General features: G+C 38.8%; 1 protein-coding gene across 1 annotated transcript; it reads left to right on the top strand.

Moving 5' to 3' along the window:
• The first annotated feature begins 303 nt into the window (after positions 1–303).
• LOC115237541 (unconventional myosin-IXa-like) lies at positions 304–15,467 on the top strand. The gene is given in 17 exon segments (XM_029810638.1): positions 304–1,262; positions 1,985–2,978; positions 3,058–3,362; positions 3,466–4,083; positions 4,161–4,459; positions 4,528–4,787; positions 4,872–5,179; positions 5,254–5,591; positions 5,691–5,751; positions 6,107–6,154; positions 6,755–7,087; positions 8,040–8,957; positions 9,035–9,118; positions 9,182–11,424; positions 11,510–11,693; positions 11,695–12,494; positions 12,728–15,467. Coding segments are annotated over 15 exon segments (6,888 nt in total). The 5' UTR covers positions 304–1,262; positions 1,985–2,978; positions 3,058–3,066; the 3' UTR covers positions 12,826–15,467.
• Positions 15,468–16,171: the final 704 nt, after the last annotated feature.

Here is a 16,171-nt window from a genome sequence, read left to right as displayed (position 1 = left end):
GCACGCGCGCGTGTGTGTGTGTGTCTGATACATATTGTCGTCTGCCCGTCGTGTCCGTTGAACCGTCCGAGGTCGAGGAAAACGGTGGCACGAAGCTAACATAGTGCGGCGCTATCGACGAGTGAACCAATCATCCTCGTTCGCCTCGGTGTTGGTCTCGCGATTTTCGCCGCGCTTGAAGCGAGAGAAAGAGGAAGAAAGAGAGAGAGAGAAAGAGAAAGAGCGAGTGTGAGCAAGCGAGAGGGATCCGCGAGCTGTGTGTGAAGCTCGGGAAGCGGATGCGAAAGGGGAGAGAGAGGCCAGGCCGGTGCGCGCGTTCCGATCTCTACGTCCAACAGTGCCGATCGCGACGCGTGTTTACCCAAGTGTCAATCCGCCCGTATTACAGCACGCGCGCGTGTGTGTGTGTGTCTGATACATATTGTCGTCTGCCCGTCGTGTCCGTTGAACCGTCCGAGGTCGAGGAAAACGGTGGCACGAAGCTAACATAGTGCGGCGCTATCGACGAGTGAACCAATCATCGTCGTTCGCCTCGGTGTTGGTCTCGCGATTTTCGCCGCGCTTGAAGCGAGAAAAAGAGGAAGAAAGAGAGAGAGAGAGAGAGAAAGAGAAAGAGCGAGTGTGAGCAAGCGAGAGGGATCCGCGAGCTGTGTGTGAAGCTCGGGAAGCGGATGCGAAAGGGGAGAGAGAGAGAGAGAGAGAGAGAGGAGAGATCGGGGCCTCGAGGACAAACGGCAGTATTTTCACGCGGCGGCGAACTCCTGGCCCGCGACAGCATGATGTTTGAGTGCGCGCAAAGTGGTGTCCCGCTGCTCCCAGAAGACGATGCATCGCGACGTGGATCCCGCGATCGACGAAGGAGGTAAAACGGATAGCAAGGCCGTGAGCGCGAACGGCTCTCTTGGCTCTCTGATCCCTCGCACGCAAGTGAGCGAGCACGCACGCACGCCTGCCTCGCAATCTCGCAACGATATACATTCTTTCGCGGTGATATCGCGCGCGCGAGCCGAGTGTGTCGCCTATCGCGATTAGCTTCGTTGGAGAAATTCCTGCAACTTTAAGCTTGGTTTATCATGTTGACGTTCGCTTGTCACGATTACAGCCGTCCCTGATTAGTGGCATGGTCCATGACCCGTCAATCTATCACGACCGAGTATCCCTTTCCCGAATGTCACACGGCCGTCAAACGTCTCGCTGACGGAACGAGGAGCGAACAATCGCATTTCGCGGAAACATAAATGCCGCTTTTAGCATTCCTTTGTGTACGTATGTATATGCAATCATACAATCTGTTGCCAATCCAACGAGAGCCCCTGGACCGCAGCGACCGAATGCTGTATTCTTGGGGCGATGGTGTTTTTCTCGTCGCGACAGAGAGTGGTTATTTACGTGCGCGAATTCGCCGGAGAATTGTCCAGGGTAGAAATAAGATATTTTTAAATTCGGCTGCATCATCTTTTTGCAACGAAACACGTGCATGTGTGTATGCGTCGCGTGCGATGTGCCAAAGTGAAATTCTCTGCTGGCAGTAGATATTGCGTGACAATTTTTGGATTAAAGTTATTGAAATATTCAATTAATCTCTTATCTGTCTTTGTGCTTTTAATAGCCACTCTAATAATTGTCTTTCTCGTATATAATTCAATATTCATTTGATCTTGATGTATGTGGGCTTGTTTAAAATAGAAATTCAATGCACCACCTGTTCCATTCTTGTTAAGTCGCAAACTAAGATAGACTATATCATGTTTAAAATCAAGATTGGTTTATTTTATGTACATAACTTGATCTCTTTAATTTAAAATTTCAAGCATTTCTGTGTTTTAAACGTTTGAAATATCGGATGTCTGTACTTTAATATATTGATTATATATATGAAATTATATTAAATACTTAAAACTTTTATAAAAATGCTTACACACATATTCTTTATGCAAATTTTACACTCCTCTTTACGTTAATGCATTGTGTACATTTTTTTCAGATAGGATCCTTTTCCGGCTTAGAAAAAACTTTGTGCAATAGATGGAAATGATACACAGCCATAACTGTAAACTATTGCAATAAATATACTGAAATACTCAGGAGGTACAAGAATATTTACAATAGAAAACCTAATTTGCTGAAGACCTTGGATTTTTGTCAGAACAAGGAAACTAAGTTACTGCCTATCAACAATAGCATACCCACGCTTGTCACCTGTTCAGTGAATGTTGTGATAATAATTTAATGGCTGTCAGAAAGGTTCCAATAGACAGTTTATGTTAAAAACTTGATATTCAAATGAAAGAAGCTACTCTACAATTAATAAAAATACTCTAACTCTTAATGAACAAATCAGGAACAAGGACCTATAAAATTGACTGAATCTATAAATTTAAAAAAAGAATAAAATAATTCTCTAATGACTCTATATTTTATTACTCTAATAATTATTAACCATAATACGATTGGAATACTCTATTCTATTCTATGAGTCATGCTATTCTGTAATGGACTTAAGAAAGACTTGGGAATAATTTGGAAGGACTTTACAATTTCTTATTAATATGTTTTATGACCAGAAGAGATACCTGCAAATATTTTTATTTTGTCAGATTTATTTTTAAAACTTTATAAATAATACATATGTGTGTGTGTGTGTGTGTGTGTGTAATTAAAACATTGATTAACTCTTGAAACCTATCTTGTCAACTGACAAGTGTATTTGACAAGAGTACTAAATTAAATCGAAATTACAGCAAAAATATAATATAATTAACACGTGTAAATAATCATAAACCCTGACATCATATCTTATTGTCTTATATCTTATTGCAAATTTGTGAAAAAAAAAATAAACAAAATGTATAATAATTATTTTAAACATTTAAATCAGTGGTTGTATATAACAAATAAACAAGAAGATGGAGAAATGATATATTTGAGACATTGTATGGATGACAGAGGACATACTTGTTAACCCTCTTTAATATAAGGTATATTTTGTTCTATTAGAATGATCTTGTGTGTGTAAATTAAATTGCCTTGTATATCTATATAATTTTATTATCTTAGGGTTAAAAGATGGAGAACAGTGGGTCTGGAGTAGTGCAAGTATTTGTGGGTGAATGGAGCCCTGAATATGAGGCATTATCCATTAAAGCCACAAAACAGACTTTATCAGCTGAGATAGTGGAATGTATTATTGAAAGGCTCGGGCTTGTTGTCGATGCTTCTGTTTCGAATAGTTATGAATTAGCAGAAGTAGTAGGAAATTCTGTTGGGCAGGAATGTAAGGAAAGAAGACTTGGTCCCACTGAGTGTCCTGTGGCACTCATGTTACTATGGCCGAAAAATGATGCCCAGCAAGAATATTATAGGTCTATTATATATATTTTGTGGAAATAATTATCATTAATTATTTAATTCAAGGGGCGAGAGATTTCCTTTACTAAAACAATTTGTTTATGTTTAAATTTTCAGATTTTATTTACGAAAAAAGCAACCAGACTATTTATGGTCTGATAGTAGATTTCCTATGGATCCTCAACTTCTAAAGGATTATTTCAATAGATTCCTTTATCAACCACGCGATAAGGAATATCCAGATCTGTGTCAGCTTCCAGATCTGAATGAGCAAACGCTATTGGATAATCTGAGGGCTAGGTTTTTGGCCGGCAATATATATACTTATGTCGGCAGCATACTGATTGCCTTGAATCCATTCAAATTTTATCCCATCTATAATCCGAAATATGTAAAATTATATCAAAATAGAAGATTGGGCCCAGATATACCTCCGCATATATTTGCCATAGCCGATGCAGCTTATCATTGTATGCTTAAGGAAAAGAAGAATCAATGTATTGTTATTAGTGGTGAAAGTGGTTCTGGTAAAACAGAATCGACGAATTTCCTCTTGCATCACTTGACAGCACTTAGTCAAAAGGGTTCGCATGGCAGTGGAGTGGAACAAACAATACTGAGCGCTGGACCTGTTTTAGAAGCATTTGGTAATGCAAAAACGGCACATAATAACAATAGCAGTCGCTTTGGCAAGTTTATCCAAGTAAATTACAAGGAAAATGGAATGGTTCATGGGTACGTTCTGCAATAATAATGCACACACATTCTAACGTGTAAGGAAGAGAATAATCTTCTAGATTCTGATTTTACAGTGCTGTGGTTCAGAAATACCTCCTAGAAAAATCCAGGATTGTCTCTCAAGGCCGAAACGAAAGGAATTATCACGTGTTTTATTATCTGTTGGCTGGCGCGAGCGAACAAGAGAAACAACTGTTACACTTGGAGAGCTGTGATTGGTATAATTACTTAAATAAAAGCGGTTGCTACGGATTGGAGAATATCGATGAACGGCATGAGTTCTCGAGATTAAAACAATCTATGGAAATGGTGGGCTTTACAGCGGAGAAGCAAAGGCGGCTTTTCGCAGTTCTGTCGGCGGTCCTTTTGTTAGGTGATTATCGAGTTGTATCATATGCGCTTGTCTCTGAATAGAGTAACTATTAAAAATTCTCGATTTAGGTAATGTTGAGTTTCAACCAAGAAAGTCGTATCATCATCATGATGAGGCCGTAGGCGTTAAAAATCCGGAAGTAGTTGCACTGATATCGGAGCTTCTTAGAGTAAAACAAGAAACTCTTTTGGCTGCACTTACTGCCAAACGCGCAAGAGCTTCCGGCGAGACTTTAGTTATTAACTACAGACTTCCCGAAGCAATTGCGGCACGCGATGCTATGGCAAAGTGCTTATATGGAGCTTTATTTGATTGGATTGTGCTACAGGTAATAAAGATCTGTCTCTACTGCAAAAATCGATGTCATTGTTAACAGCATAACATATAAAATAATTGGTATTGTCTGGATCAGGTGAATCATGCACTGCTTTCTAAAAAGGACACCCTTAGAGACCATCAAGGCAATAGTATAGGTGTATTAGATATATTTGGCTTTGAAGATTTCAAGACGTGCAACAGTTTTGAACAACTATGTATCAATTATGCGAATGAACAATTACAACATTACTTTAATCAACATGTTTTCCAATACGAGCAACGAGAATATAGAAAGCAAGGGATTAGATGGACAGATATAGGGTATAGCGACAACTCTGGATGTCTCAATCTCATTGAAGGAAAACCGAATGGTCTCTTGTGTCTTCTTGATGATCAATGCAAGTGAGTATTATTGTTTCAATATATTCCACAAACTTGTGGCGATGTGATTCAAAATATCTGACTTTGTTTTGCAGCTTTCCTGGTGCAACGAACGAGACGTTGCTACAGAAATTCAACACTGTGCATAAAGATAATCAGTTCTACGAGGCGCCGCAGCGACGAGAAGCCGCATTCGTTGTACGCCATTATGCTGGCGCAGTCAAGTATCAAGCTGCCAATATGAGAGAAAAGAATCTAGATCTGATGCGACCTGATGGTGTAGTCGGAGTATTAAAAAATTCCTCCCTCGCCTTCGTGCGGGAATTAGTTGGCGCTGATCCGGTCGCCGTATTTAGATGGGCCATACTGCGGGCTTTCTTTCGTGCTCATTTTGCATTTCAAGAAGCTGGTCGAGCGCACAGGCATGGTAGAGGCATGTATTGATCTACGTTGTGTTGTTTAAACGTCATTAATGCATCGAATAAAAATGCGAAGAATTAATAAAAGTAAATATATGTATATTTTTTTTCAGTTGATGGGAACAAGACGTCTGTACAAAACAGATACAGGACACCTAACGAGAATTTGATAAGGTAACGTTTAAACTTTTTATAACATCTTTAATGAAATGGAATATTTCTATATACATATATGAACGGTAATGAAAAACAGTATCAAACGCTTCCACCTGTAATTTATAATAGAGCAAGATATATATTAGTATTACATTGACAACCGTAAGAAGAAAGTGCTGATGTTGTTGCGCTTGTTTCTTGACTATGTTTGATCTGTATATTGTCTCATCTACGTATGAATGGCGTATGAATCTACATTGTGCATTAATAATACATGCATCACGCTGATAAAGTTTTGATGTTTATATATATATATATAAATTAAGATAAATCTTATATTTATATTGGCCATGTGTCTTTTGTCCTTTTGTAGCCATCTTGTGACATTGTCGGCCGTCAATCTAACTATTAACCGAATTGCGTAAGTGGTCTTTTGATCCACTGTATATGTAATTTTTGCCAAATATTATATATTTTGTTAATACATTCTATGGATTTACAACGCAAATTATATTATATATTAAGGAAAGTCAAACTCAGAAAAATAATTTAACAAACATAAAGTATCCATATAAATTGAATAAATTTGTAAATCCATATATTTTTGCTCCAATTCTTTTTTTCTGTCTACAGGTTTTATTTAAATTTATGTTTGCACCTCTTGTATTATTAGCTGCAACTTTCAGACATGATTAGAATGCAATTTTCATGACATTCGCCATACAATTACATTCTACCATTTTACAATGTTCTTCTTGCTATTGTACTTGGGCATGATTCATGGCGCAAAATTAAGTTTTCTTTTATACAGTTCATTGTCAGTCATCTTTTCTTACTTTTTCTATTTTTTATATTTAAATCGTTCATTAATTGATGAGATATTCCTTAAAGACATCACACCTAAAAATCGGTAGAGAAACAGCTGAGAAAAAAAACAAAAAATATAAATAAATAGTAAATTAATCCTAAGAAATATCGACGATTTCTCGACGAAGTAATTAAGGACTAGAGAATTTTTCAGTTCACACAAACATACTCGCCCATCAAGTTATCAGAAGCAACGCAGTGTATGTTTACCGCCGGCCACTACTCCTTCTGCCACATTATCTTCTATACAAATCGAAAACAACGACAATATAAACAACAATCGCTTATCGTGGCCGCAATTTAGAAACATTAATCAGACGCAATACCCATCAAACGTTACATCGGCCAAAGGTGGTTACATAATACGAGGCAGGGAAGACCAGCCTCTTAGTAATAATAAATTCAGACGAGATACTCACACACCGCTAGAGAGGGTGCTTCCAAAAGACGAAGCAAATGTCATGGAACGCGCTAATCAGATCGTCATGTATGTAAAATGTATCTATTTGATACTCGAATTATAATATAATTTAAGCTATGGAAAATTACTGCTCTATACAAGCCAAGATTAGTATGCGCTCTATAGCAATTCTCAAGTTGGTGATGGGTTTCCTTTCGTAGGTAATAGCTCATTCTTGTAGACCATTGATATGTTAAAACTGTACCAATGTGGCTTTATCTCAATTTATCTTGATTCCTCAACGCGCGCGCACTGCATCTCTTTCGATGATTAAAAAACATTGTGCATCATCATAAAATCATTTGTCATTAGAATTTAGCTCATCAATCTTGCAGTTGTTTTTTGATATATTATTTAATAATGATTGCTGCACGCTGAATGTTTTACAATATTTTCTTTAAAAAATAACAATCTTTAGAAAAAATGTATAAATTTATTTAGAGTATTTGTGTTGTGGCTACACTGTTATAATCATAAGTAATTTTTATCGCACTGACTTTCAATGTGATATAGAACATTGAAGTAATTTTGTGATCATTAATTAAATATGATTACAATTCTATATACTATATTTCATTACTTTTATTACATTTCATACTAATATTTCATTTATACTGTCTGTCATCATAATATTTACATCAGATATTTCATAATATAGCAAATGTTACATTTAAGCTTATTATATAACTATTTATATACTGTATTATATTATACTTTGCTAATTTTCTTCTATTATCTTTTATATTTTACATTTTATATTAGATAGACATATTTTTCACACATAAGGCATTATTATGATAGAATATAACTAGAGTATAATTCCTTCTCCTGTATACATGCTGATTATCAAATATATTGTTTCACGCTGTGCTATGTGTATTTAAAAATAAAAATAATGTGAGAATGATGAAGTAACAGGAGGAGGAATATACATTATGATATCGATGTATTATAAATCTTAGCATGGAAACATTTACAGGAAAAATAAATCATTTCGACCGAGGGAACGCGGCAAAAAAGGTCTGAAAAATCTGCAAACTGTGAAAACACTTGCTGGTAGAACTCAAAGTTATGGCACTGGACCGGGAAAAGCCAGAAAGCAGCCCATGACAGTTTCCGCGCAATTTCAACAGAGCTTGCACAGTTTGATGGATACTCTGAATCAAGCTAATCCTTTTTTTATCAGATGTATTAAGAGCAACGCTAATAAAGTACCGAATGAATTTGATGAGGAAACGGTGCAACGGCAACTGCGATATACAGGAATGTTAGAAACTGTCAGAATAAGGCAAGCTGGTTTCAATGTGCGATTAACGTACGAAGAATTTATACAGCTCTATCGGATGCTGCTTCCTAAGGGTCTCCTGAGCTCGCAGTCGGATGTGAGGGATTTTCTATTGACTCTCAATCTTAACAGAGACAATTATCAGCTGGGTACCACCAAAGTCTTTCTCAGAGAGTCAGAAAAGATCAAACTGGACATCGAGCTACATCAACAGATTATAACGAGCATTACTACTATACAGAAATGGTTCCGCGCTTGTCTGGAAAGGAGAAAATTTCTCAGATTGAAAAATGCCATTGTGCAAATACAATCTTTTTGGAGAATGGTCACTGCACAACGATTAGCTCAGGTCCTTCGTGCAAGAACCGAAGCTGCGTTACATATACAAACTGCTTGGAGAGTATACAAACAACATAGCTGGTTTAAAAAGCTGAAATCGTGTGTAATTACCTTGCAAGCATATGTCAGAGGCAATAACGCTAGAAAGAAATTTAATGAATTGAAGAAACGAAAGAGATCACTACTGGATAAAGTTCAGGAAGTCAAGGAAATTCAAGAATACAAGGAGTTTCTATATGACAAAATATGCGCCAAAGATCGAGATAGCGAAGAGTGAGTAATGCTTTTATACATATTGGAACATGACATATAGATAACTTTGTATTATTTTATTTTAAATATATACACAGATTATTCACGGAAGATCGAAGTCTGACGGAATATGGCGAATCGCCTCGAAAAATAGAATCTCAGAATCGGCTCACGCTAGCAAGGTAAGTATTAAAATTTAAATTCCACAATTAGAGCCTCTGCGAATGTTATGAATCTTTTTTCAGATGCGATAACGCGCATCGGGACAGCGCCGTGGATACAAACGTCTCATATTCCAAACGCAAACTCGCGCCGAACAAACGGATTTTGCACGATGCAACGTTGAGAAATACAGAAACGTATCATTTCGACGAGATTGCGGAGCGTAAGAGTAGTCTCGAGAGCTTGACAAGTCTGAGGAGTTACGAATCTCAAGCCAGTGTCAATAGTACTGAATCGCAAGACAATTCTGGTTCGAAACCCGTGCCGAGCACGAGGACGAAACGCGGTGATCATTCGCCGATAGTCACATCGAATGTCAACCTAACGAACGCGTCCAGTCGGTTGTCTTCGGTGAGCAGAAGAACTGATAGTTCCTCGACGGGATATAGTGACGGTGAAACCGAGAACGAGACACCGAGCGCCGTGCAAAGTGCCCCGCCTGTTTTCAACACGAGTCCGCCGTTTACAAGCTCGCGCGATACAAAGTATCACTCTGTTAATGTGAATCTGACGCACAATCCGAACCCGGACATTTGGCATCGTAGAACGGATTTCTCGCCCGCGTACGGCGATTATTTCATGTCGGTACCGCAAAAAGCGACCGTTACCCGTTCTCCGAACGTTTCTCGTTACAAGAATGTGACCGATAGCGTTTTCGAACAGGTTCGACAAGATAAACCTCACGAAGCGGCAAATTATAACGTCAAACTCGACGCAAGCGATCGCTTTGTTCAGATAGAAAGTTTGACGAGCGGTAAACAACAGCGTAGACTCAGCGACAACAGCGTACCTGACGAACGAATAGAGAATATTCCAATATCTCCGACGAAACGAGATCAAACGCACGGACCTGCTAAAAATATCAAAGAGCTCGCCTACTTACGACGACAAAACTCGGAGGGAGATACTACGACGAAGATCGTGGGCGTTGTCAACGATGATAGCGCTTTAAAGAGCGCTTTATTGAGAAGATCGCCCCCGAAGGAAAAAAACTCGCGATCGAAGGAGAAATATGAACCAGACGTGCCAGTGAGAAGCGCCAGACGAAACAGACCCACGAGAGAAGTCCAGTGTCGATCTATGGGCGAGAGCGTAGTTGAAACAAATGCGGAAACGCGAAATCTGCTTCTCGGAACTATCAAGGAGAGCGATTTAAATAAAACGACGAATGTATGGTCTCGAAAAGATTATCCGCACGAAACTACTTCCCGATCCGTCACAGATTGGCCCGTAAACAAGAACGAAACCACATATAAGGGACAACAACCTGGTAAACGCATGAGATCCAATGCGATTACGACTTTTGAACTACGAAGAAGAAACTCGGATCCAGCTACGAAGATTTCGGGTCTAACCGAAGATAAGATGGGAGTGGATACCAGTCCGAATGATTTGAAACTCGCTCCCGGCATGAATCTTCTCGAGTGGAAAGGTAACAATCTGTTTACCTTGGCCGGCCATCGTTTCCGAAAAGTGGCGAGGTTCGCAAAAGATGACGTTTGCGTATGTTGTCACGAGAAGATGGACGCGTTCGTGACACAAGGCTACAAATGTGTTGACTGTAAACAGCTGTATCACGTCAAGTGTATCCAAAACGGTGGAGTGCTGAGAATGCCATGCATATTGGCCAACACGCCGAGTAGACGGAAAAACAGAAAACCACGCACACCGTACGATACTACGAAACAGACAGTCGCGTCCAAGTTTAGTTTAACCGGCACTTCGGCCTTTTCCGACAGCACGGACAAGATCATTTCCGACGCCAAGGAGTTAGCGCTGATGCAAGACTTCATTACCAAAAAAATCTATATAATGGAAGGTCAAGAGGAGGGACGGAAACCGAGCGAAGTGGATCGCGTTTTCAAGCAGGCTCTCAGGAAGTTTAAGGATGATTTGGTTATCACGTATAGCGTTGCCATACAACAAGGCATAGAAGGCAACATCAAGTACACCGATTTGATTACCAACTTTCTTCACGTTATGGAGACTGTCTGCAAGCAGGAGAATACAAGAGAAGATTTTCCTGTAACGATGGGCGTGAACGCGTTCAGAGGCTTCATGAATGAATTCATGACGATCGTTAAAACTGAAGCTCTTGAAAAACAGAGTAAGAGCAAACGGAAAAAAGAGAAGAAACGAAAACAGGAAGAGCCTATCCGACACGGCAATCATATGTTCCAATTGACTATCATCAACATACCCACCGCTTGCGAAGTCTGCACGTCTTTCTTCATGTGGCCCATCGAGCGAGGACTTGTTTGTCAAAGTAAGCAAATCAATCATAATAAATTCATTACGTTCCTTTTGTCGTATTAATAATCATAATTAATTATAATAAATATCTATTTTAGATTGCAAATTGACGTGTCACAAGAAGTGCTATACGAAGGCAACCTCGGAATGCGGCAAGGACGGTTCATTGCTCGAAACGAACTCCCGCAAGGTATTCGGTGTACCGCTTTACAAATTAGACTGCGGTGACGGCAAGGTACCGCTCGTAGTGGACCGATTGATCACGACTATCGAGATGCATGGTCAGCGGCGTCAGTTCTAAGGTGAGAGAGCTCAAGGTGAAGATGGACGAAGGCGATTTGGAGAAGGTAGACTTTGAGAATTATCAAGTGCACGTGCTAGCGGCGGTGCTGAAGAGTTTCTTCAGAGACATGCCGGAACCGCTGTTGACCTACGAATATTATGACGACTTTTTGCACGCAGCGAACTTGACGGATCCGCACGATCGAATCAGCACGCTTTTCGCCATATTGAAGAAATTGCCGAAACCCAATTACGATTTGATGGAACGTTTGATTGTCCATTTAGCGCGAGTGGCGCGACACGAGGTGGACAATAGAATGTCACCATCGGCTCTGGCTATCGTTTTTGCGCCGTGCATCCTCAGAACGAACAGAACATTGCCCGCGCAAGACTCTCTTCAAGACGTGGGCAGGCAGACGCGTTGCGTCGAGACGATCGTACAAGAAAAGTTGAGAGTCGTTAGAGCGACGTTGGCGGACATAAATACTCTCGAGTCTGCTTGTCACACGGCGACTCATCGACTCTCCAGTCTACGATCGTCCAAAATCTTCAGCCCGGAGGAGTTAAACGCAGTCGCTCTGAGCGCTGCGGGACGGGCAGTTACGATGGATCGCGACAGAGATCGAGGAGACGAAGAAGAAGCATTACTCGTCGATCATATACAGGAGATACAAAAGGAAAAGGCTCTCTTGACGTCTACTCTACCCAGTCTAACGAGAGCTTCTTCAGACGATGATCTCCTCTTGTCAGCCACGGATCTGGACGATGGATCTCTCGATGATCTTCTCCCGCCTTCTGCTGGTAAGTACTTTTCGATAATTGATTGTAATTAAATGCTTTGAACAGATGATATTTCGCCAATAAAGCTATTTATTTTAGCAAAGATTTATAAAAAATTATTTAATCAGCTTCACTGAATATATGGGCTTTCTCAAAAAACTTCTTTTTATTACTAAATGATGAAAAATGACTAAGACATAGATATAGATAGCTTTATAGGTTTAAGTAAGATCTTTAATTTTTATCAATCACAGACGGACTCGTAAGGAAGAAGCCCGTTCAAAGGCAAAGTTCGGCAGACAATTCGTTTCCGACGATTATCAATATGGATGACGACATGGTAATGGTATGAATGGCGAATAACATCCGCGAATAATGTTAACATGCATTTTAAATGGCTATAGTAATCCGACAGATGATGCGAGATGTTGTATTAGAACGGAGAATCAACGATTTTAAATAATTGCTGATTTTATCAGCGAATCATTAATGTTTCGAGACTTATTAGTAAATGCAATTTTAGATAGCTCTCGTAATTTGTTGACTCCGTAAAAAAAAAAGTTTAACTGTACGACTGAAATAACTCCATTCTCTTGTCGAAACGTCAGTAGAGATGTCTAAAACTATTTCATACAATATGTGATAGGAGCACTGCACAAGTTTTAATTTCGTCACATAATTTTATTCGCAATGCATTCCTGTCTTTAAAGACTGTCAAAGTATTTAAGCGCAACATTTCGTTCGTCTATAGATTCTAAAAGAAGTGTTATTCGACGTGCCGCTTTACACATTTTAAATATAAGAAATAAAAACACAAAACTTAGAAAGTATTAAGAGGAAAACGTATCGCTCTTATATATATTTTAAGAAATTTCCGCTTGTCAAAATGATGAGGGAGTCATACTGAACTATTCGTTTTACAAATTTACGTTCATAAAAATGTAATTTATTGTTGCACCATGTTGCGAATTCTCAGTAAAAACTTCTTTTTACGGAGAATTTTTCTAACATTGTATGTAGATGCGCTTTAGAACTATATTCGTTTAGCATTAGTAGATCTGCAACATGAAAACTATCTCTTCCCAAAGGATCTACTTGTCACGTTCGAGTAGAATCGATAATCGACTGCCTTAAATTCCTGCGAGATGTTTTTATTGTATGTATTTCGTTTATGATGTCTCCCGACGACGATAGTCGACTTAAAGCGTTAGGTTTAGACGCAGGAATTTGAGGGACGACCAAGAGAGAGAAAGAGGAAACCAAAACATAGTTTGTACATATATTATGCAATATAACAATTTCGTAATAATCTGTTATTATTGTTAAATTTACGAGAGACGTTTAACGCGAGATTATATTTCTACTGTCGATATTTGTTCTAGAGGTACCATACACATTGTATATCGGGTCTCTACCAGTTTTAGTATTCTTTGGATCGATTTTTACTTAACGTGCTCTTTTTCCTCACGCTTAGACGCATATCATCGAGGCGTCTGAAAGTACGTGCGCATAAGTACGCACATACACATATATATATACACATACACACATTACGTACAGGTACTTATGTACATAGACAAATTCGCGCGCGAGACTAATCAAACTTCTCTGTTCGGGATTTATTGCACTTCTCTTCTTTTAATTACTTTTTAATCCATATATATTATTCAGTGCGTTTTAAATTTCAACAATTTATTTTCACGATTTTGCTTCACTGTTCCCTCCGCCCATTCGTAAACTCGTATACGCGATAACCTGACGATCCGGGAAAATCGACAATGTGAAAGGAAAGGAGTGAAAGAGATTTCGATCTCGCGTAATAGAAGTCTCTATCCAATAAGGATAATCAGATCAGGTCCCCACTTACGTACCGCGAACTTAATTGAATTCCCCTTCGAATTAATAGTTACGCTTGATGATGATGCCGGAAGGAGAGGAGAAGGAATTAGTAAATCGAATCCTTCCTTTTATTTTTTTTTTTCTCTGGCTATAGAGCTAGCAATTGAATATAAAGATATTTTCGCTACGACGAATACGGGAGATGGTGAGTTTATTATTACGGGCATGGAAGGTGACCTATATAGATTTTTTTAATTTGTTATTTCTGATGTATCGCGTTACTGAATTACATGCATCATACATTCTGTTGCGTCCAATCACCAAAGACTCGTACGCAATTATTTTTTCATTCTTATATTTACGTCAGTTCCACATTTTTTACTTTGCGTACATTATCCTTTTTTTTTTTTTTTAATACTGTGAAGCGTCCTATATTTTTAATTGCCTTTACATATACTTTATATATATATATGTGTGTATAAATATATGTAAAAGAATAGAATTTTCATATTTTTATTCTCTCTCGAGTAGATCGATAGGTACGTTTGCGCAGCAGGTTAATATTTTAAGTTTCGTGTATTGGTAATCGATGACGATGTAAAAAACTTCATCTTTCCATTCAATTAAATCCCGTCTCTGAATATTGGACCACGCGCGACTTTTATCCGGATAACTTTTAGGATTAAATCGAATAATTAGAAAAATAGAAGAGAAAAATCTCGTTTGTACTTCCAGAATTTTTCTTTCAACTCACAAAGAGACCCGCTTCCGCGTTTACATTCGTTTTAGGAATAATCGACTCGGCGATGATTAATTGTCCAAGCGATTATCATCACGTCAAATCTCGATCTTTGATCGTTTTAGAGGACGGTCTCGAGAAACGGGACGACTTTAAATTGCCTTTTTACAATCGATAAGTTTTACGAGACGTAACTAAAGATGAATCGTTATGAAATCGTTTTCATTTTATGTCTGTGGATAAGCTGTAGTGTTATATAAATGTAACGTTACCTTTTTCTCATCTAAAGCCATGACATCGCGATGCACAAACGTGCACAATGACTTCGGGCGAAGCGGAATGATCTTTAAAGAAAAAATTTCATATGTATTTATATATATATATGCTAGAAAATATATATATTTTCGTTACGTCTACCGAATGCGAGTTCCAGTGTGTGTCGTTCTCCGTTCGTACATTATAGTCGCGGAGATATGTTATTCGATATACGGTATGTTAAGAGAATCCTTTTTACGCATCCGTTTGTTATTTCGTTGAAATGTTCTGCGACACATGCGGTTGACTTAAAGATTGATTTCACTTCATTTTGGGCTAGTCCGTTGTTACGACAGTGAGATATTTCGGATTATTGATTTATCTCTCATCTGTCATATGTGGGTAATAATCGAATAATCTATATTCTTCGACAATTTTAATGGGGAGGGGGATGGGAGGGAGAGTAGAAGTCGCACACACAACGGTTATAATAATAGATATTACAAATCGAATTATACTCTTCGGCGACAGAACTGGTTTAGACGTAAGATAAAAAGTGAACTAATTATCGTTGTACGTGTAAAGTATCATCTGAACAAACACATACGCTTCTCTTATTGTGGAAGGTGCTTCGACGGCTCGCTAGTACGAAACGTGCGAGAACCGAGCCGAATCGCGACGCTGAGATCGCGAAAGAAGATTTTCCTCTCGAGACGTCCCTTATTAGACGGAGCGAAAATCTCGAATGGCCGTTCGAATAATAAAACTCTGCAATAAATCCGTGCCTCTCTCCGCAGAGGACGATTGAGGTTTCCACAGCGTGTCTAATTAAAAGTATAATTATAATTAAGAGCCTGAATCAAAT

The sequence above is a fragment of the Formica exsecta genome, unplaced genomic scaffold (genome assembly GCF_003651465.1).
Source record: "Formica exsecta isolate Colony F162 unplaced genomic scaffold, ASM365146v1 scaffold3, whole genome shotgun sequence".
NCBI lineage: Eukaryota > Metazoa > Arthropoda > Insecta > Hymenoptera > Formicidae > Formica > Formica exsecta.
This window is presented reverse-complemented; position numbering and strand designations above follow the sequence as displayed.